At 35.4% G+C, this 23,979-nt stretch overlaps 1 protein-coding gene across 2 annotated transcripts in view; it reads right to left on the bottom strand.

Moving 5' to 3' along the window:
* The window catches only part of cdin1 (CDAN1 interacting nuclease 1), a 94,407-nt gene that overhangs the window by 53,188 nt on the left and 17,240 nt on the right, over nt 1–23,979 (bottom strand). For both annotated transcript variants that reach the window (XM_073827369.1, XM_073827370.1), the window contains exons 3-6: nt 19,136–19,181; nt 16,798–16,862; nt 14,054–14,114; nt 7,559–7,631 (exon numbers count right to left, since the gene is read on the bottom strand). In XM_073827369.1, the coding sequence (XP_073683470.1) occupies nt 7,559–7,631; nt 14,054–14,114; nt 16,798–16,862; nt 19,136–19,181 (245 nt within the window). The remainder of the gene's footprint in view (nt 1–7,558; nt 7,632–14,053; nt 14,115–16,797; nt 16,863–19,135; nt 19,182–23,979) is intronic.

The following is a 23,979-nucleotide window of genomic DNA, read 5'->3' as shown; positions in this document are numbered from 1 at the left end:
AAACACAGCCACCTTTAACAACCTCTGATGAAATGACGAATGGGCCGGCGGACAGCCACGCAACCTCCGCTCGCTCTCCAGCAGGCCATTATCAGACTCCAAAAGAAAAAGCGGACGGAAGCTCATTAGAAGGCAGCGCGTGTCGAGGGTCGATCGTCGTAAAAAAAATAACGGATGACAATCGTTATCGCCTCTGACGCTGATGAGCTCCGGAGTTTGTTTATTAATTAAAAAGCCGCCTTCTTACGCTTATAATCAAGACGCCCCCCTCCTCCTCGGCGTAAGCCGTCGCCTCGCAAACGCCGTCGTACATCAAACTTCATGATGCGCGCGAGAGGCGCTGGCTGATAATGCGCCCCTGCTAAAGCTGATTTTCCATGATGAATCTGGGAGCATATAAATTGGCTAATATCTAAAAACATTTACAGATACTAGAGGAATTGACTACTTGCGGGCCGTGATGGATGAGGCCGTTAGACGCCAGAGGACAGCTCTGCAAATCTCTGCGGCTGCCTAAAGCCCTCATTTGATTTTCATATTTACTTCTTTAAACCCATCCTCCTCTCGTCGGCACGCAGAGAACTGGGGAGCGGCGGCGCTCGTGTTTATTTCCTCCGCCTCTGGTGCGCTGGCGATCGGGGCTGATGTGCTGGGGCTCCCCGCAGGGTTAGTGGGGCAGAACTGATCTGCCTCCGTCTGATTGCGTCTGATAGCAGGGCTGCGGCTCGGCCGGCTCTGAGCTCCACGGCTTCGGCTCCGCGCTAGTAATTAGTATACTTGTCAAGGCGACTGCTTACCTCACCCGCCTCCTGCAGCTGCTAATGAAGAGCCTGCATCTCAGTATTCAAAGGCCAGATTCATCCGCCCAATGCACTTACTTTCACAGAGTCGAGATCTGCCTCTGTAGTAGGGATGGGCAGGAGTACTCCGGCAGTGATACTCAATCAAGAAAACCAGGATTTATTTTTTTCAATTGGTTGTGGTGCATTTTGGACATTGTAAAAAATGACTGCAATTGGTGAAAGACTGCAAGCACCTGTTAATTGTTTAACTGCAAGTTGTTTTTCTTATCAATTATTATTTATACTAGCGTTTAGGTTCCATCTCATGTTGTTAACTGAATGTTATTAGTGTGGTGTGTTACCATGATGGTGTTCTGTATTTTTATTACACTAGTTAGCATTCACCTCAGCTTGTGGAAAAGCCACGTGTGTTGAAATTTGATTCCTCATGTGTCTTTTTTATCACCAATATTTTTTTTTTCAGTGTACGATAAAGTTGCAAAACAGATTTTAGTCTCTCACTAGGTTGGTATATTAACATTTTAGCAGTTCAAGACTATACATTTTTTAACTATAGATTCAAGATCTGTAAAACATTGTTTTGTTGCTGTATTTTTTTTTCCACAGTTTTGCTGCTGTTTTTTTTTGCATCTTGATGTCTGATTGGTAAGGCCATTCAGACCAGAGAACTAAAGTGAAACTATGTCTTTGAAAGCATGCACTGATGCCCAGAATCATCACTTTGATAAAAAAAAATACAGTGTACAAGACATGCGTGCCAATCTACATGCCTGTAAACTGTAATATTACATTTATTTTATATACTGCATACCTAATTATTCTCATGTGTATTTCATTTACTATTCTCATTTGTAGCAATAGCAAAAAATACACTGTATGGGTCAAAATTATCGATTTTTCTTTTATGCCAAAAATCATTGAGATATTAAGTAAAGATCATGTTCCATGAAAATATTTTGTAAATTTCCTACCGTTAATATATCAAAACCTAATTTTGATCAGTAGTAATATGCATTGCTAAGAACTTTAAAGGCGGTTTTCTCAGTATTTTTTTTGCACCCTCAGATTAGAGAATAGTTGTACAGTATCTCTGCCAAATATTGTCCTATCCTATAATAGGAAAGCTCATTTCCAGATGATTCGGATGATGTATAAATCTCAATATCAAAAAATCTACCCATATGGCTGGTTTTGTGGTCCAGGGTCACATATGGGACAGTTTAGGTGGGTGACCAAACAGTTTTTCAGTGTATTATATTCATAATATTATAATGAGTACACTATTGTTCTAGAATGTTGTAAGTTGTTGACTAACATGCTCGCGTTCACTTGAACAACCGTGTCCTTTTGTGCAAATGTAAGCTGTAATGCCCAACATTATTGAATAGGATTGGGTTATTTGAAATAATCATATTCCTTTCCAAAACTTTTGATGCATTATTTATAATAACTAGCAGTTTTATTTTTCTCATACTTTCATCAGTAGTATGGTACTGTGCATGTGAAGTCCAAAATGGGCAGGTCAGTGGTTAACACATATAATATCACATAATGTGGAAGAGAAATAGAAAAACGGAAAAAGCTGAAAAAGGTGGAATTAAAATGGCTGTTGCTTCTGTCAAGCATTCACAGCTATGCTCAACCTCAACGCCATCAGCGCAGGAACAAGCGGTAAGCATTATTCACTGGATCTTCGGGAACAAATGCTTTTAAAGAAATGAAAAGGTAACGTAAACCGAGGCAGAATGTAACAATCACCTCATTTAAACATGAGCCCTGAGCCACAAAACACCAAAGAGACTGGAGTCAAAGGACCAGCTGACGTGCTTTCTAGGAAAGTCTAGCGTTCAGAAGATCCCTCCCAGCCGTCCGCAGGAGAGGAAGGATTATAGATGTTGATATCATATTCGATATGTGCTGAAAATGCCCTGAACGTATTGATTTATTTACATGCGCATCCATCTGGGCCGCGCGCCGCTGCAACGGTCTGGGGAAAACACGGACGCGACGCTCACCCGAGAAAAGACTTCAGAAACAATTTCAAACTCTCTATTGATCCCGCTGAAGTGAGTGGATATATATTCAGCCGTCCCAAAGGCACAATTTCTGCGTCTCTTAAATGCAAACAGGGAAGAAAGGAACGAAAGAAAATAAAAGACGGTGGTGCGCGAGGGCGAGGCTGAGAGGCCGCGGCTGGCGTATATGAGGCTATCGATCCGCGCGCCGGCTGGAAACACAGAGCGAGCGGGAATGATGGATGCGCTTGCCGATAGCGCCGGACAAACCTGTTAGCTAATTGCCAGCAAAGACAATTACCCGGGCATTGTTTGATGAAAGCAACACATTACAAAAGTCTAATATTCACACAGGGAGATTCAGTAATTGAAGCGTGGAGCCCATGTGCGCAGGAGTCGACTGCCGCGGGACAGACGGGTCATTGGAGGAGAAGACGGCGTGTCAAAATACACGTCACTTTCATTTGAATCCGAGCTGGGCTACTGGGGACGGCCGGCGCGTCACGTGACGCTAACGCCGCAGAGAACAGAAAGGCTTGAGCCTCTGGAAAACGCTTCAGATGAAAGAATATCAACACAGGATTCATTCTTCTCACACTATGAAACCTAATGAAAGCACTGTCCTTTAATTATAAAAATTCAGTTCGTCTTCAAAACACCTCATATATGTTTTTATCACACATTTTAAACCTCTAAGAAAACATTTGTATTATTTTGAATTGTTGTCTGATATGGAAACCGCATGGACAACCAGGGTTACTATCAGGGAAAGCACAAAAGTAGAGCACAGGTGCACGGAAAAAAAATAATGCACTGGGTAAATAAGTTCAGAGCGCTTATTTGTGCACCATTTTAGATCGATTAACTGTAATACTGTATAAGGTTAGCAGTCGAACTGAAGGCTAAAATTTAAGCTATGCAGCTGTTTTGGGGTGAAATGCAAAAGCCAGCAAGTGCATTTTAGGTTTGAAAACTTAAAATCAATTATTAATTTTAAAAAGTAAAGAAAAAAAAAAGAAAACGTAAATATTATTTTTTGTGTGTTTTTAAAGTTATGTTTATCAAATTTTAGTCGTGAAGACAATTCCTAAAAACTTAATTGCTTAACTGCTTTTATGTTCAAGTTAAGGTGATTTTCTTGGAGCCTCAGGGATATCTTCTCCATTTGAGCATCCATTTGGCTGGTGACTTAGCAGATATGTAAAATACCATTTAATCAGCATAAAGTTGTCTAGGAATTAATTAAATGAATGTCAAGGCAACAACTTGGTAAATGATTTATAAACAGACTAAAAAGCAATGGGCCTAATACTGAACCTTGAGGTATACCCATTTTATTGTTCATAATGATGAATTTTCCTGCTCAATTCTCATACATTGCTCTTTCATTTAGATACGAAACAAACCACTTAATTGTTTGTTTACTAAAATTAAATGCACTTAATTTAGATAACGGAATAGTATGGCTAACTGTGTCAAATGGCTCTTTCTGGTCAATAAACCCTGCTCTCACCATATGATCCTGATCCCAAGAATACTTCACTTTTTCCAAAAAATAACAACTTACAGTTTCTGTAGAAAGTTACGGTCTAAAACCAAACTGTAGATAATTTATGAATTCTTCTGCTACAACCTTCTCTAAAATCTTTGACAAAACTAGTAAAACTGATATTAGACGATAACTGGAAAGCAGGCTGGAATCCCCTGATTTTTACAGCCAGATTATTGGGAAAAACACATGTACTTACATAAAAAAAAAAATGAAGTACAATGTAGTTATTGTGTACAAGCACAGCTACGAGTGAGTTTACGGACAGGTTTAGTGGTATAGGTTGGTTTATTGGTGGGTTAAGAGCTATGCGTAGGTGTAATTATAGATGTAACTACAGAAATTAATTATAGATCGTACTCGTATTTAAAAATACCTGCAATGTAATAACATGTATGTGCACAATAAGCACATTGTAACAAATAATTACTTTAGGGTGAGACACTGCAGGTGAAAAGGGTAAAAAAAAAAAAAAAAAAGTTATCACCTTACTAACCCAGTTGATGGATTACAATGGTAATTGCAAACATTTTTTTGTATTTCAAGTTTTCTAAAATGTTAGGTTTAAATATGCAAATAAGCATTATTTACTGAAATATGCGCTAATTTGCATGCATTTCTAGTACAAAAATCTAAACACCGGATGAAGTCAGTTTCAAAATTCTTGTTACTTTTTGTAATGTTTTAACAGAGGGAATTTTGGGTATCTCATTTTGTCACGCCGTAATTCAGAAAAAAAAAAAAAAAAAAAAAAAAAAAAAAAAAAAAAAATGTAGAATCGACAGAATTTTTTTTTACCATTTTTGGGGGAATAAAATGTATAAAATCAAGCAAATTATATATAAACAAATCCCTTCAGGATATAGACAGGAATAAAAATGTAAAGTGTGGTGTGTGTAAGTGCTGCTGAAGTGGAGATTTATGGCTCAGTGTAGGAGAAAAAAACTCATGGCCTTTAAAAATATGGATTGTAATCGAAATCTATTGACACAAATAGATAAAGTGATATAAAATACACACTTAACAGTGTCTTTTGAATATTTTCTTTCCACTAGTCACAAAACACTAAGAAAAACCAAAAACGGCCCAAATCTCAATTTTGACAGGTGCATGAAAAAAAAGCAGTGTCTCCCCTTAAATGTTAGTACACAGTAGTTTAAAACACTTCACATTAAGCTTATTATACTTAATGACTAATACTCTGAAGGAATTAAATAATATTGATATTTTCCCTAATTACGCCATTTTTTATGGCCACAAAAGCAACAAACAATTGTCTCTAGAGTATGCGTTGCTGTACAATGTTTCCATATGAGCTCTATTCAGCTTGATCATAGTGATAATATGCCATAACTAAACAGATAAGGCTGTGTGTTTGCCAAAGCATGGGGTCAGTGGAGTCTTGTGGAGATGCTGTTGATTTATAATGAGTTTCCAGCAGTCTGAGGGTGGTCTACGTCACACAGTATTGCCTTGTTCTACACACGGCAGGAGCGTTTTGACAAGCAGTGGATAACAGCGCTCCAAAGTAATCACACGCTTGACTTTGACATACGAGTGTGCGGTGGCAGAGTGGAGCGCAGCACGCATGCACTGGAATCTCTCTGTTGATTAAATCCAGCACACGTGTCTCTGATGCACAGTACTACTGCTCTCAAACACTCATACTGAACCTGTGTGTGTGTGTGTGTGTGTGTGTGTGTGTGTGTGTGTGTGTGTGTGTGTGTGTGTGTGTGTGTGTGTGTGTGTGTGTGTGAGCGGAGAGGAAGATGGCGGACACTGTGTGAGTCTGTATTCACTGAACGCTTAAAGGACAAGCATCGTCCACTTCTACTGACATCCAAGTGATGAAAACCACTCACTCACTAGTGTATTTCTCAGAAGAAAGGAACTCAAGTATCCATCTTTACTCCTGTGCATTACAATATTTTGCTAAAAGATTTCACCTGAGTCTGAAACCAATCACATAATTAAAACAGTACAAAAGGTTTCTGAATGCTGGATATAAGCAACAATAGAAAAAAAAAAAAAAACACACATGCACCTTGCAAAAAGATTCATACCCCTTCATTTTTTCACATTTTGTTATGTTGTTGCCTTATGTTAAACTACTTTAAAATTACTTTTTTCCCCACATCAATCTACAGTCCCTACTCCATAAAGGCAAAGCAAAAAATAGGATTTTAACATTTGTGCAAATTTTTTAAAAATAAAAAACTGAAAATATCCTGTTGCATAAGTATTCATACCCTTTTCTGAGACACTGGAAATGTAGCTCAGGAGCATCATATTGCTTCTAGATGTTCCTACACTTGGAGTGGAGTTAAACTGTGGCAAATTCATTTGAATGAGTCTGATTTAGAAAGACACACACCTCTCAGAAAAGGTCTAACAGCTGAAAATGCAGATCAGAGCAAAAACTGATAATTGCCAAATGCAGATGTGCAAAGATGGTCACATCAGACCCAAAAAGACTTGAGGCTGTAAAGCTGCTTCAACTATGGACTGAGTTAAGGGTATGAATACTTATGCAATCTACTTATTTCAGTGTTTGATTTTTAATACATTTGTAAAATTTGCAAATCTGGTTTTTTCTTTGTCATTATTATGGTGTATGGAGTGTAAACTGATGTGGGGAAAAACTAATTTAAAGCAGTTTAACATAATCCTGCAACAAAACGTGACAAAAATGCCTTTTGCAAGGCACTGTATTCATACTAATCAGCTCCCACCAATGATCAACAGATGCTTAAAGGATTAGTTCACTTCCAGAACAGAAATTTACAGATAATGTACTCACCCCCAAACTCATAGAAGTCCACTATATGGAGAGAAATCCTGAAATGTTTTCCTCAAAAAACAATTTCTTTACAACTGAAGAAAGAAAGACATGAACATCTTGGATGACAAGGGAGAAATTATCTGTACATTTTTGTTCTGTAAGTGAACTAATGCTTTAATAGTGATAGATGTTCTGTTGGGTGTCTGATGCAGTGGGAGTGTGAGGAGGAGGAGGCGCTCAGGTAGACGAGGCTCAGAATAAATGGAGGGTTATAAATAACACAGCACTGATCTAAACGGCGGTTAAGTGCTGGGCGGCCTGCGGGACGCTTAATTGTCCCTCATGTGCCGCAGGTAGCGCTGGCAGGAGTCTGTCTGTCTCTCATTAGGAAATAAACACCTCTACTCACAGACTGAAGCCTCGCGCTCCTCCAGAAAACACTCCACTATCAGACGGGCCAGGAGAGCCGGAGACAGGTCCACCTGACAGAGACAAACACAGTCTGAGAGATGCACTGATCAACATGCACTAATGATCAATATTCACTGTGTAATCGTTTAATAATCAAAGTTAGCACTTTCACTTTTGGTGTCCATTTACTCCTCAGAGCTCTTCATCTGCATGCAACAATGCCATCATTTTAATGAATGTAATTCATATTCAACTCACTGTAGTTAACTAGCATTTAAGTCACGCCAATTTTATGTGTCTTACATTTTAACAGAATTCCACAACATAACAGCTGATAAAAATCCTTAGGATTTTACTTTAAAAGGTATTGTTTGTTACTTCAAAAAAAAAAAAAAAAAAAAAGAAAATCAAATCTATGCAAGTGCAGATAACTATGCTGCCCTCCAAAGGCAAAGCGCAGTAACTACACATTTGGTCAAAATTGAGTTAAGGCTTAAAATGGACTTTGTGACAACTGTTTTGTCTTGTGGCAAAGTCTTCTGGTTCAATTTTGTCCCGTTTCAGAGAAATGTTCAGAGAAATGAGAGTGTCAACATGTTTGACTAGCTGTGGTAAAAACTTTAAAGGCATTTTTCTCAGTTTCAGTGTTCGCGTAGATACTGCACTTTGCCTTTGGAGGGCAGTATACATAATATATAATCTATTTAGTACAGACACAAAAAGTTATAGAGATATTAAGAATTTCGGTTTACATTTTTTATTATTAATTTTTCGTTTTAGTTTTTTTTTTTAGTTTTTACTTTTATCTAATCAATGGAATCAGTATTTTTTATTTTGGAAAAAAAAAAAGAATCCTCTATATGCTTTGTTGTATTGACTAAATGAATCAGGCTCAACCATTAAACCCAATGGTTACTGTAAGATGAGAAATGATAAATATATCTTTTCAAATATTAAAATGTACATACACAAAATTACCACAAATCAACATTAAGTCCCAGAAAAGCTACAAAATGTTTTTTTATTTTTTATTTTTTTTATAAAGATTCCGTTTTGTCAAAATTTAAAGCAAAAACTACTCTATTCAATACCAAATTTTAGTTTGATCTTAAGGTTGCAAGGTTATTCACCTCCTTTCACTAACAAAAAAGCACCATTCTTTCACTTATTTATTAAAAGTATAATTGTTTACTTCTAGTTAATATACACAAAAAATTGAAATCAAGCATTTTATAAGTTTTTTTTTCTTACAGCATTGGAAGATTATTTTGCTTGTTCTAAGCAAAAATTCACTTAATGTTTACTATTGTCTGAAAACAAGAAAAATCTTACTTGTCTAGAAAATCCTTCTTGATTTAAGAATGTTTAGATATTTTGGCCTTAAACAAGACAAAAAATCTAACTAAGAAAAGCATTTTTTGCAGTGCATCACTGTCTCATCAATGGATCCTCTGGAGTGAATGGGTGCCGTCAGAATAAGAGTCCAAACAGCTGATAAATACATCACAATAATCCACACCACTCCAGTCCATCAGTTAACATCTTGAGAAAAGTTGAAACAAATCCATCATTAAAATGCTTTGAACTAAAATGCGAGTCCATAATTCATAATAACGCTTCCTCCAGTGAAAAAGTGGTCTGGTCTGAATCAGGAGAGAAATCTGCACAGATCAAGCACCGTTTACAAGCCAAAACAGCTCTAAACATGTGGCTGGATTTTGATGTGAGAAACAACAGGAGACGGACTTTCTCACTGGAGGAAGCGTTATTAGGGATTACAGACTTGTATTTTAGTTAAAAATGTCTCATTGATGTATTTATTTCTTTCATCTTATGTTAACTGATAGACTGTAGTGGTGTGGATTATTGTCATGTTTTTATCAGCTGTTTGGACACTCATTCTGACGGCACCCATTCACTCCAGAAGATCCATTGGTGAGACAGTGACGGAAAGATGCATTTCTGATGAACAAACAAACTCATTCTAATCTTGGATGAACTGAGGGGGAGGATATTTTGGGTGATCTATTGCCTTAAACTGACATACAAGAAAATTCATTAACATTCTGACGGCACCCATTCACCGCAGAGGATCCATTGGCGAGACAGTGATGGAATGACACATTTCTACAAATCTGATGAAGAAACAAACTCCTCCCAATGGCCCGAGGGTGAGCACATTTTAATTTTTGGGTGAACTATTACTAAAAGTGTAAAGTACCCCATCGGTAGACTGATGGTTGATGATGCTGGTTGTGCATAAATCATGTTTAATGTGAGGTTTCCTTCTGAACACAGTCAGTACAGCAGTTGAACAGAAGAAACATCCTCCCGTCTGTTATCATTCAGACAGAATTCGTCATCGTTAGACAGTGTGAACGCTCCTGTGCTCCAGCCGGAGGTGTGTGTCTCTCTAAAGCGCTCAGACTCACTCTCGTCGGCCTCATGTTCTCGTGTAACACGGCTGGATGAGGAACACGGCAAGCGCACAAAGACACATCAGAGCCGACACTGAATAATGACGTCTGCGTGAGGTTTCCCCGCCTGATTCAGGTGCTCGTTCTCATCGCTTTCAAATTAATCACGAGCGGATCTCTCGTCTGAAACGTGTGAGTAACGGTTATGAAGCTCTGATCACATTCATCATTCTTTAATCATGTTAAATAACAGACACGAGACTCGGTCTGCAGGACCGGCGCTGGATTCGCTGTTTGCGTGTCAAACCACAGACGAGGGATGGCCTCTAATTCTCATCAGTTTTATAGTGTAGCTCAGTTGGCGATATATATTGTGCCATAAAGCGCTATGACTATAGCAATTAGTGGCGAGCTGAGCGCCATAAGAGCAAAGCGTAAATGTGAAGTAGCGCATTAAACTGAGTCATGAGACACTTATGAGGAACAGCGTTCAGATCCTTCAACAACAAACTGTACGTCACAAACTGATTCACTATCACTGCGGACACAACGCATTATAATGCAAAATAAAAAAACGCAACATTATTAAACATAGTTCCTGTGCTCCCTCATACACTACAAAAAATACTTTATTAAAAATCAGATCTTTATATTGTTGTATCATCTCATGCTAGGGCTGCTCGATTACGGCAAAAATCATAATCGCGATTATTTTGGCCAATATTGTAATCAAGATTATTTAACACCGGAACTTTATCTGATTGATGAATTTAAAGATAGCAATATAAAAAAAAGCTACAAATGAAAGAGTTTGATTAAATTGTAATAATTGAATGTAAAATAAAACAGCATAGTCTTGTTGTTTCTTATAAAAACTAGAAAAGTCCCTCCATCAAGAGCAGTGAGTGATTTTGTCTTTGTCTTTTGCTGATTGATGAACATTAAGCAAAGAGACAGCAGGAGGAATATTACTTGAGAGCTGCATGGATTTTCAGATTTTTATTCTCAACTGTTTACATTTATTTGAGGCATAACTGAGGAAGGTTAACACGAATAATCACCAAACGCCGCATTTTGACATATATTTGCATGTATTTGAGCGTTTAGGTACGCATCTTAAGCCAAACGTTCACTTTACTTGTCCGTGTTCTGTTCCATCTCTAAAAGCATACACAGAAAAGCACAAATTCTCTTTCGTGCTTTAAAAAACACGACATCGAATAAAAATGAATAAATCAAGCATGTCCTATTTTCATAATCGTTTGAAGCGAAAATCAAAATCGAAACTTAATTTCGATTAATTGCACAGCCCTATCACATGCATAATCACAACAGTTACAATACATTTATGAACACCATGTCATACGCACTTACTTTATAATTAATTATAGATGCACCAGTTATGAAGATATTTAATATAAATGTATATCTTTGACACTATTTATGCAGCACCTGCCCTGTATCTTACTATATCTTACGAGTGGTTGTTAATATTTGAGTGTTTCCTTTGAGGCTAATGCTCATTTCACATTTAAGGTCATTGGTAACCCTTATACATCTCAAACAATGCAATAGGATTTTGTTAAACAATGGCAAGAAAGAGACTGCCAACATGGTATAACTAATGGGAAGTGTAATCCATTACAACTTAAGTGGATATTACATGCTGTTCTTAGTGTGTTATAAATCATACTCATACAAACAGGTAAGTATTGTAAGTGTAGTGCCAAGCATTCATGAAGTAATACAACATATTATAAAGTTTATTATAAGACAATAATATACAATGAATTATAAATACAGGCTTATTTGAGTGTCTCTTTTTCTTTGATAATCTTGATAATAATGTCAGATAACTTTGATAGAAATGTATGTAATGGATTACAATCAACCAAAAATTCTGACAACTGTTAGTATGACAATATTTACACAACTATCAATACTTTGTTGACCAATTACCAAGCAATGCTTCATTTTGTTCAGTCTGTCAATTAAATAAAAACACTTAAGTAAAACATGGTCAGGTCAAAGTGTCCCAAATTTGGATCAATTTTACTGGTAGTCCACTGTATGAAGAAATATGTCACAGTTTACTTTATTTTGCCATTCTCAATTACATAAATTAACTATAGTGTCCTGCTCCCACCAAAAAAAAAAAAAAAAAAAAAAACTTTTTTTGTCCATGTTTTAATTAATAAACTGTAAAGCAAATTAATTGTTTAAGTTTTATCTGAGGAAAATTGGATAATTAAAGGTTTTATGTATAATTACTGCAATGTTTGATTATATTTTATGATTTTTTTAATCATAAAACAGAAAGTAGCAAAATTAAAACAGACAACACAATAAAAAAACACACATTTCATAGGGCCCTATTATTATTAAAATGCTCAAATATTATTAATGTTTTAAATTTGTATTAAATGTGAAGTCAGCATGGTGTATGCGTTTAACTTGATTTTTTTTACTTATAGTAATAATAATAATTTATAATTATAGAATTTTTAAAGGTATTTACAGTCAAACCTAAATTTTTTCAGACACCTTCAACATTTCTCACATTTTCACAGTTAATTTACTACAGTTTAGAAAATGGCAATAAAATATGACAAGAACCCAGAGTTAAACTGTGTTAGTTTGTCCATGTTTTAATTAATAAACTGTAAAACTCTGTTGTGCAGCACTTGGTTTGCCAAAAAATTAATGATTAAATAAAAATTAATTGTTTATTTTATTTGAGGATAATTTAAGGATAATAAGTTTTATGCATAATAACCACAATTTTTATCATAAAACAGACTCCAGCAAAATTAAAACAGACAACACACAACATCAGAAGACAATATATTTAAAACATTATTATTAAAATGTGAAAAAAGATACATTTTTTAAGGCGAGACACTGCAGGTGAACAGGGTAACAAAAAACTCTAATAGTTATGACCTTACTAACACAGTTGATTGATTACATTGATAATTGCAAACATTTTTTGTATTACAAGTTTTCTAAAATATTAGGGTTAAATATGTAAATGAGCATTATTCAATAACATATGCGCTTATTTGCATACATTTCCAGTACAAAAATCTAAACAATTGATGAAGTCAATTTCAAAATTCTTCTTTAATTCTTTTGACAAATTAGAGGCAAAAGTTTTTACAGAGGATTTTCTCATTTTGTCAGTCCATAATTCAGAAAATACTTAGAACAGACAGTATATATATATATATATACATATACACACACACACACACACACACACACACACATACACACACACAATATATATAAAATATATAATTAATAGATACAGTGCCAAAAAAAGAAAGACTTAACAGTGTCTTTTGAATGTTTTCTTTTGACTAGTCTGAAAAAACACTTTATGAAAAACCAAAAAGCCCAAAATCTCAAACTTGACAGGTGCACAAAAAAACAGTGTTTTTGCCTGCAGTGCATCTCCTTAATTTGTATTAAATTGAAATCCAAAATAAAAGGGATTTGGACAAAAACAGAACAGATTTGATGGTTCCGGCAGTAATGAATGGAGGTGGTATGATTATTTCTCATGATATCAGTTTGAGTGAATGACATATAAAAGCAGTACATGAGAATGAGTCCATAATGAGAGAGAGCCGTGCAAACACTTCTCACTGTAATTCACTGTAACCTCATTGAGTGTAATTTAGTGACGCTCCCTTCCAATCCCACAGACCCTCAGATCCACTACTGACACAGAAACCACTCCAGCGCTTAATCAAGCTTTTGATGTAAGAGAGAGTTTCAATATGTAAACAGCACACCTAAATAGAGATATTAACCACTGACCTGCGTGTCAATAATAGAGCGCAGACGCATTTATGAATGTCACTTATGATAATGACACTCAACTATTTTTCCATGAAGGATAATTGCACCAAATCATTGGTTAATAGGCCCAACCATTAGCCCAATTTTTATAAGTACTAACAGACTGGGAAAACTCCCAATGAATCTTTGAATCTTCTGGGTTAATTGTGTTTGCGCAAAACTGGGCCGGAGAACGGAGCAGAAGAATAATAAAGCGTGTATTTCAGTACCTGGTTGGCGAGCTCCAGCAGAAGCGGGGCCGTCGGACGTGTCTTGGCTTCGCTGCGGTACCTTCATTACCACAAAGAACAACAATGGGGAAGAGAGTCAACAAATGGGAAGAGAGGACAACAAGAGCAGACCAGCCAGGACATGTCAGCGTCCCTGATGGATTCAGCCAAACCAGACGAGGCCCATCATTAACCTGAAACCACAAAGCCCTCGCAGATCCGCCATGATCGCGTCACAATAATAGCTAACAAGCTACAGAACGCAGCTTTCCTTCAGTTTCGAGCGTTTGGCAAAAGTCAGATCATTTTTTGGGGAGAATAACAAACAGCAGCGTCCCACCTGAGCTTCTTCAGAACTGATCTATACACATCACCAGACTAATGTTTAGACACATTGAATATAGCTTTTGCTTTTATTACTAAAATCTGCATATTTATAAATGGTTATTTAATATCTACTTATTTAGATATATTTATCCATTTGAATGAGTGAGTTGCAGCAGATAGAGAAGGGAAGCATCAGTGTTTAAAGCATCCCAGGATGCACAGCATGTCCAGAATGAGCAGATCTGCAATCTTTATCAAACCTGATTGAAGGTCATGGGTCTCAAATATGCTTTATATCTGAATTATTTAGGGCTGCTTGGTTTTGGCAAAAATTTGGTTTAGTCAATATTGTAATCATAGTTATTTAACACGATTATGACTGGTCCAAAACTTTATATTAGTGATTATTTTAAATATAGCATTACAACAGAAAAAAGATACAAAAAAAAAAAAAAATTAAATACTGAATACTTTTATGCAAGTCTAAAGTAGTCTAACAATACTACAGAAATTGAATGTAATTATTTGAAGTTATTTAAAACAGCATCTTCACTGTAATAGTTGAACATGCTTTGTTTCTTATTAACACTAGAAAAATCTTTCATTGAAGAGCAGTGAGTGATTTTTCTCTTTGTATGTTTACGTTTTATTAATATTAAGCACAGAGACGGCAGAAGGAATGTTATTTGTGGCCGCTTTAAGAGCCACACGGATCCAATATACTGTTATTTTCATTCTCAATGATAATTTAGGACATAACTGACAGGGGTTTACATGAATAATCTCCAAGCGCCTCATTTTGAAATATTGTTGTGTGTATTTGACTGTTTAGGTGCTCGCCTTGAGCTTAAAGATATCTTTCCATGTCCATGTTCTGCTCCATCTCTGAGCGCATACAAAAGCGCAAGTTCTCTTTCTCGCTTTTAAAAACACAACATCAAAGAAACATTAATAAATCAAGCACGTCCCATTTTATGAAAGTCATGTTACATGATTTTATTTATTTGCATGAGAAATTAGGCTTTTATGGAGGAGCGAAAGAGCAGCACTGGAAAGGGGGCTGAATGGGGCGCAATAATCGTTTCATCTCGATTACTGCATTCTGACGATAGTTTGAAGCCGAAATCTAAATCAAAACTGAATTTTGATTAATTGCACAGCCCTAGACTTACACTACCGTTCAAAAGTTTGGGGTTAGTACATTTTTATTGTTTTTTTTTTTATATAAGAAATTAATACTGTTATTCACAGAGGATGTATTAAGTTAATAATTAAAAGTTAATAATAAATAATTTACATTGTTATAAAATATTTATATTTTGAATAAACACTGTAATTTTTAAACTTGTTATTCATGAAAGAATCCTGAAAAATAAATAAATAAATAAATAAATCACAGGTTCCAAAAAATATTTGTCAGCACAACTGTTGATATTATCCAGCATTGATCATTCTAATAATAAATCAGTATATTAGAATGATTTCTGAAGGATCATGTGACACTTAAGACTGGAGTAACAGCTGATGAAAATGTAGCTTTGCATCACAGGAATAAATTCTATTTTAAAGAACGTTATAATAAAAAAACATTATTTTATATTGTAAAAACATTTTGCAATATTACAGTTTTTCCTGTATTTTTAATCAAATAAATGCAGCCTTGATGAGAATAAGAGACTTCTTTAAAGACTATTACAAGTCTTATTGACCCCAAACTTTTGAACGCTAGTGTATGCTATATTAAAATTAAATAAACAAAAAAGTATATACTCTTTCAAAAAAATATATTTTTTATAACAAAAATTACTTTTAATAATAAATGTAATAATTTAGTAAACTTTTAAATTTTTCAATGCAAACATAAAACAAAAATACTAAAACAAGATATTACAATTGAAGAAACACTTCAATGGAACGCGTTTTGTTGCTGTTGTTTCGTATTTTGGCATAGCGAGCCAAATCAAAGTTTACGATGGGACAACTTTAGCCTACAAGCCCTGGTTTAGGCATCTCTATAAAAAGACAAAGAAGCAGTTCAAATAGAAGGGGTTTGATCATTTCATTATTCCCAGACTGTCATTTGTGTAACTTCATAATTTTCGCTGCACTATTATTGCAACATGTGAAAAATAGTCATAATAAACAATGACTTTTAGTGCGCAAACAGAGCAACAAAAGAGATGCTTTGTTTGATGGTCATCTGGTTTATTGGAATAATTTTTTTAAAAAGAGTTTTGATATATTATAAATAAGCTGAATTCTCACAAAAGACAAATATTCATAAGAATGGATGATAAAGATTCGAGAGCAGATGTGTCTAAACACCCGACTGGATCAGCTGTTTTATTTTTGCATTTTTAAGAGGCCATGGCAATACAAAATGTATATTTGAAGAACACGTGTGAGATGTTTCTTACCTCTGATAGTATGCTTTGACCACATCAGGAGCGTGATGTCTCGACATGCTGCGCTTTATTCTCTTCTGAAACAAACAGCACATCGGAGCAGAAACTTTAACCAATGACACTTATACACCCTACATATGTAAAATATCACCACACTCAGGATTATTAATCAGTCATTGTGTTGGACTTTATATAGTATGCGTGTTTTTGTGTGACTTTGATGACTTCCATGTAAAAGTAAAAAAAAAAGAAAAATATGGAGTGATGCAACTTATAATCACTGCTGCATTAGTGCTTACGTCTGTTTGATTAATGTCATTAATTAACTGATTTTTACTTTACATTTCTGCCATTTGCACATCAACTTGACAATCACCACTGATAAGCTATTACTAAATATATTGTAGAAACTTAAGTTTTCTGCAAAGCTGCTTTGCAACAATTTGTATCATGAAAAGTAAAAAGCCATATCCAAATAAACTTGAGTTGAATTGAATGCAGAAGTACTTTCCAGGTCCAATACCCTCACATTCAAAGACTTAATGTGGGGACACATTTCAAGCGAGAGCAAGGTTACATTGTGTTACCTTGTAAGTTACATTGTTACAGTTTCATGTGTCAAACACAACTACACAAACAATACTTTTTTTCTCCTTTATTTTTGGCCATATGACAGAGATCTGATATTCTATTTGTCGTAAATGCGCATAACTAACGTAATCAAGCAAGCTAGTATGCATAGGCCACGAAGTGTTAGTGAAATAACACATGAGCAGATCAGAGGGAATAATATGGACATTTTTCCAGAAAACTTCTTGCACAAAATAAATTCAAGCACTTTTAAGGACCTGTATCTATGCATGTTCATTTTCCAAACTTTCTATGCCTTGATTTCTTTTTTTTTTTTCAGATTCACAAACTTTGAAGGATTTTAAAGACCCGTGGGAACCCTGTAACGTTTATAACAAGAGACATCGCTCTAGAATCAAACTTAAGTGCATTTGACCATCTGAACTACCTGTTTTATAATATTATTTAGATTGTTCAGAATATTTAGTTTTGAACTTTTCATAATGTGAATCTGTTTCTACACTGATTTAGACTGATTTATTCGATATGAATGACACTACCATTTACACTACTACTGAAAAGTTTTCAAGAAATTTCACTTTTGTTCATCAAAGATGCATTAAATTGATCAAAAGTGCCAGTAAAGACATTACAAAAGGTTTCCTTTCCAAATAAAGGCAATTCTTTTGAACTTTCTATGCATCTGTGAATCCAGAAAATTAAAAGTATCACATTTTCCACAAAAATATATCATCAACATTGATAATAATCAGAAAAAAGTTTGTTGAGCAACAAATCAGCATATTTGAATTTTTGAAGAAACATTTGACACTGAAGACTGGAGTAATGATGCTGAAAATTCAGCCTTGATCGTATAAATAAATTACATTTTAACATGGATTCACAAAGAAAATGGCTATTTAAATTGTAATAATATTTCAGAATTGTACTGTATTTTGATCAAAACAAATGCAGACTTTGTGAGCAGAAGTTTTTTTTGTATTAAATATTAAAAAACAAACTTTTGAATAGTAGTGGGATTATTTTCCAGTAAAGATACCTATATCGTTATAGAAAGCGAGTCGTCCTGCGATGCATTAGTTGCGCCGGCAGCAGATTGTTGTGTAAAGCGTTCAGTGTGGCTCCGAGGGGTCAGATGGCCCTGCGCTTTCATTTCCTGTTTTACTAAAGTACAACCACTCTGGCTTTCATTCTTAATGCGATTCAGCGGCGTCTTAACCCGAGGACAGCGAGAGCGGCGCTTAAAAACAACTTATTTAAAAACTACAAAAGTAATTCTGCCGAGACACGGCGGATGAGTGACAGCTGTCGGCCGGATGATGAATGGCTCTATTTTGTGCCTCTGTAGCCGTCTGCCACCGCAGCAGCGGCCATCTATCATCGTCGGCTGTCAGACGCAGAGAGCGGCCGCGACAGCGCGAGTCAGCAAACATTTAGCACACGGAGCCGCGCTACACCGGGAAATTATTATTGTCAGAATAATAATGGTTTAGCATAATTTATTACGGGTCCGGCAAATAAGCAGCGGCTCGATGTTATTAGACAGATGGAGGGGCCGGGTTGGCAGAGGTCCACCGAGACTCAGGCACGGCCCTCCGTCAGGCGAGAGAGTGTGTGTGTGTGTGTGTGTGTGTGTGTCGGTCGGGGGGAATCCTCCAAACCAATCAGAGAGTTGGCAGTTCAATTACACAGAAATAAGGGGACATTCATCATTCAATTAGGCAGCTGTCAGGCCGCACAAAGGAAGAAAACTTCTAACCTGGTACTCCTGGGAGAAGATGCTCAGAAGAGTGGACGGAGGAAGACTGGAACAAATAAAAGAAGGACAAAGTTAATTACCAGAGTGCATCGCACGCAGACAAAGAGAGAGGAGTGCTTCAAAGCCGCCAGCGGCCGGCCTGTAATCTCCAGGAACATGGAAACAAGTGTGGCAAAGTTGTTCCAGATGAACGCCCTGGACACATGATTGGTGCGAGACGCAGGTTTACAGAGCCGTGTGAAATCAGAGGAATATAGGTGTGTTATGAGTCAGATCAACACAACACACCTTTAGACTTCACCATCTCACTCACAAAAACACACGACCAGAACCTCATCAACACCGGCTCAAATGTGTATGTTACATACGCTATGTATATAAAAATGTCTAATTTGAAATTTTGCACATTTTGATTCCTGAATAGTTCATTTTAAATGGTTCTTTATAATACATGTGTACTACATATGATCTGTAATATATTTCTGCTATAATACAAATTTAATATAATCTCATAATAGGCGAGGCAGGGCAATTTAAAGGTGCCATAGAATGATACAACATTTAAAATTGTTCTCTGATATCTACATAGAAGGTATATGGCATAGGAAAAGGGCAATAATTCTCCAGAAACGGTTTTACAAGTCCATTTACAACCTAGGATTTGTCCCTAGAATGAAATGGTCCGTTAATGCAGAACCTCATCAACACCATCTTAAATGTGTACGTTAGGTATAAGAAAATGTCTTTTTGGATTCGTCAAGGGTTAATTATGAATGGTTCTTTACAATTTATGCTATAAATATGTTATATGACACATCTATTGTACTATTTGACAAGTAGTATATTTCTGCTATATTTCAATTTATTATGAGCTCATAAAGGGCGAGGCGAGTTAAAAAAAAAAAATCATAAAAATAATCACAACAATAAAAACAGAAAATAAACACTTTAAAATGATTAACAAAATTGAAATGAATAAAAAAATGTATATAATAATAATAATATGTGACCGTGGACCACAAAACCAGTCATAAGGTTAAATTTGACAAAACTGAGATTTATACATCATATGAAAGTTCAATAAATAAGCTTTCTATTGATGTATGGTTTGTTAGGATAGGACAATATTTGACTGAGATACATCTATTTGAAATCAGAAATCTGAGGATGCAAAAAAATCAAAAAGACTGAGAAAATCACCTTTAAAGTTGTCCAAATTACGTTCTTAACAATGCATATTACAAATCAAAAATGACATTTTGATATGTTTACAGTAGGAATTTTACAAAAAATCTTCATGGAACATGAACTTTACTTAATTTCTTAATGATTTTTGGCATAAAAGAAAAATCAAAAATTTTGACCCATGCAATGTATTTTTGGCTATTGCTACTAATATACCCCAGCGACTTAAGACTGGTTTTGTGGTCCAGGGTCACATATTATTATAACACAATACATAAAACAAAATACAATGCAATAATTCTGTTATATAAGAACAAATTAATTAAAACACACATATAATATAAATAATATGCAACTCTGGACCACAAAACCAGTCATAAGGGGCAGTTTTATGAATACATTTATTCTGAATAAATCAGCTTTCCATTGATGTATGGTTTGAAGGGAAAGGAGACACAACTATTTGAAAATCTGCAATCTGAGGGTGCAAGAAAAATCTAAATACTGAGAAATTCACCTTTAAAGTTGTCCAAATGAAGTTCTTAGCAATGCATGTTACTAATCAAAAATTAAGTTTTTCTATATTTACAGTAGGAAGTTTTTTTTTTTTTTAATGTTGGAGTCGGCCATCTTTTATAATTTCACTTATTTGGTGATTTTTCCAGGCCTAAAAATAATACTTTTTTCTACATTATTTGGGTTCAGGTTCAAATCAAAACCAAAACAAACATGAGTTTAATAAAATATATTTGAGAATGATATAATTATTTAATGCTGATCAGAATCATCTGAATCTGAACCTGGAGGAACAGTTAATGCATTTAGAGATCAAATCCAGAGGAAACTGGACTGAAACACACAGAAACAAATCTGCTCAAACAAGATCTGATTCATTATCATTATCGTTTCCTTTTTCATATGATATAATTTTCTGATTTGTCTTCTTTTTCTCATGTGCGTTGGTTTCACCACATGGCTCTGATTTGGCAGCTTGTTTTTCAAATATTAATGATCAGTTTGTTTTTCACTAAGAAACAACAGATCTGTTCAAGTCAGTGAATGTGCATTTTTACAATGGCCACTACGTGTTTGACCCATTTATAATGTTACATCATACTTGTTTTATCTGATATGAATCATATGGCAGGGGTGTGCTGGTTCTCAGCAGCTGGTCTGGTCTGGTCTGCTGGGATGATGACGATGGGCTGGAGTTTGTGGGATATCAGGAACATTCCCTCTGCAGCCGATGGCCTTTGAAAAAGGAGCCTTTCATGGCAGGAAGCTGGGGCTCCCGAGGGCCGCTCAATTCCACGGATGGCCATAAGCTACATTCATCTTCAGCAGCGCTCAATGTCAAACACCTGCGGAGGGGTTGGACCTGGAAAACTGATCCGACGGGAATATCACACACTCCGAACCGTCCTCTGCTCATTTATTCAGCCTCTGAGCCATTCTCACTGCTGATTGGATAGAACAAACTAAAACCGAAAGTGCCTTTCCACATCCTCACTCACTGTATTTAAAATGATTTATATAATAATAATAATAATTCCTAATTGTGTGTTTAAGTTTAGCACTTTTTTATAGCATTTGAAAGTTTTCATTTATATTACCGATATTAATATTACTGATTTACCGGCATGTTTTCCCACCTTGGGTTAGTATGAAAATATATAAAGTGTCACAAGACTTCTGATCACTTTTTCACTGATAATTTCTGTAAACGCATTTCATTTGGCACCAAATACAAACAAGAAACACCTACAATTCATCTGTCCCCAATAAAAGTAAAATACAGCACAAAGTAGTTTCGTCAACAGAAGTTTTAATACCTTGACAATTATTGATATTTAATACCACTTTCAATACCACAGGGAAAAGTGACACAAGATTTAATAATAAAAATAATTTCTAAGACAGAAGTATATTACTAATACTAGAACTAGGGATGCACCAAAATAATATATTTTTATTTTTTTTGCTGAAGTTGAAGCCGAACAAAATTAAACATGTTTTTTTGTGTTTTCCCCCATGCATTTTGCCAAAAAATTTTTCACCATTGTATAAATGAAATTGCCAAAATGAGCTTTTTACAGTTTTGCCTTGCTTTTCAGAAAAATACAATAAATAAATCTAACAAAATAAATCAATTAAAAAATTTAAAAAATATATTTATTTAACTGAGCATTTTTAACATTCTAGTAGACATTATAGCCTACCAACAATTCAAAAGTTAGCAAAATAATATTTTTGGCCATTTTTATATTATAATTATAAATAATAATTACAATTTGTTCAGCCTTTTTGCTTATTCGGCCGAACACCAAAAGACCTTTTTTTTGCTATTTTTTTGGCCGAATAATTTCGGTTGCTGAACATTCGGTGCATAACTACAACTAATAACAATTTCCAAGATTTGTATAAAACTAAACTGTAAATTTAAAAATACATTTCACAATTCTATTTAGTAATGCACTGGGTTTTTTATTAACATTTTAATTTAGCTGAAGACTGAAACTAAAAATAAGTTTATAAAATAATCAGTTAACTATTTACATTTATCATTCAATAAACACTCCGAGTTGTGTACAAATATTCCTATTGCACACATCAAGTTTTTAGTGCATTTAATTATGTTTCTACTCCAATTTGTTGTTTAAAAATAATTTGCATTATTTGAATTGCATTAAGATATTACTAAAAGGTCAAGTAAAAATATATAGAGCATAAAATGATCCTAACCAATCCAATGCAAAGCCAACGATGGAGCAGGAGTTTGGTGATGCTGCTCATGTGGGTCAGTGGGCCTCAACAAAAACAAACAGAATCTAAGCAACCAACAGAAAGTCCAGATGTGAGAAGCTGTTCACACCTGTGGTTGGTCAAAAGAGCAACACTAAAAAGTTTATGAGAGAACTCAAAATCTTAATGTTTTGACTCAGTGAATGCAGACAAAAGATCAGAGAACATTCCAGTCACGAGCCACCGCCGCACCGGCCAAATAACAGCCATTACGTGAACACATCAACACCGGACCTTGACCAGCGGCGGCCCACATTCACACATCTGTTAGGCTTCAGATGGATTACTCCATATAATGATCGTGATTAGGGCCTAATTGCTAAATCTTTAGCCTGTTGAGTTAAAAGGAGGTAAACTGCCCCTAATATCTGTGAAAACAGATCTGTGTCAAACAATGGGCCGAACTTTGAATTATGGGCTTGTTTAGACTCACCGTTTAAGGTCTGAAAGGCTTTCCCACGAGTAAATACATCATCAGATGAAAAACAGCTTTGAGAGGCTCTGCATCTGAATCAGCATCAACACTACAACACACACTGGCAGTCAGAAGAGTGATAACACAATCTGAAATATTATTACAATTTTAAATAACATTAAAAATTTTCAGCATCATTACTCCAGTCTTCAGTGTCACATGATCCTTTAGAAATCATTCTAAAATACTGATCTGCTTTTCAAGAAACATTTCCGATTGTGACAGCTGTGCTGCCCAATATTTTTGAGGAATCCATCATATATTTTATTTTTCAGGATTCACAGATGAATAGAAAGCTAAAAAAGCAGCATTTATTTGAAATAGAAATCTAATGTAACATTATAAATGTCTTTACTGTCACTTTTGATCAATTCAGTGCGTC

The sequence above is a fragment of the Garra rufa genome, chromosome 21 (genome assembly GCF_049309525.1).
Source record: "Garra rufa chromosome 21, GarRuf1.0, whole genome shotgun sequence".
Classification (NCBI taxonomy): domain Eukaryota; kingdom Metazoa; phylum Chordata; class Actinopteri; order Cypriniformes; family Cyprinidae; genus Garra; species Garra rufa.
This window is presented reverse-complemented; position numbering and strand designations above follow the sequence as displayed.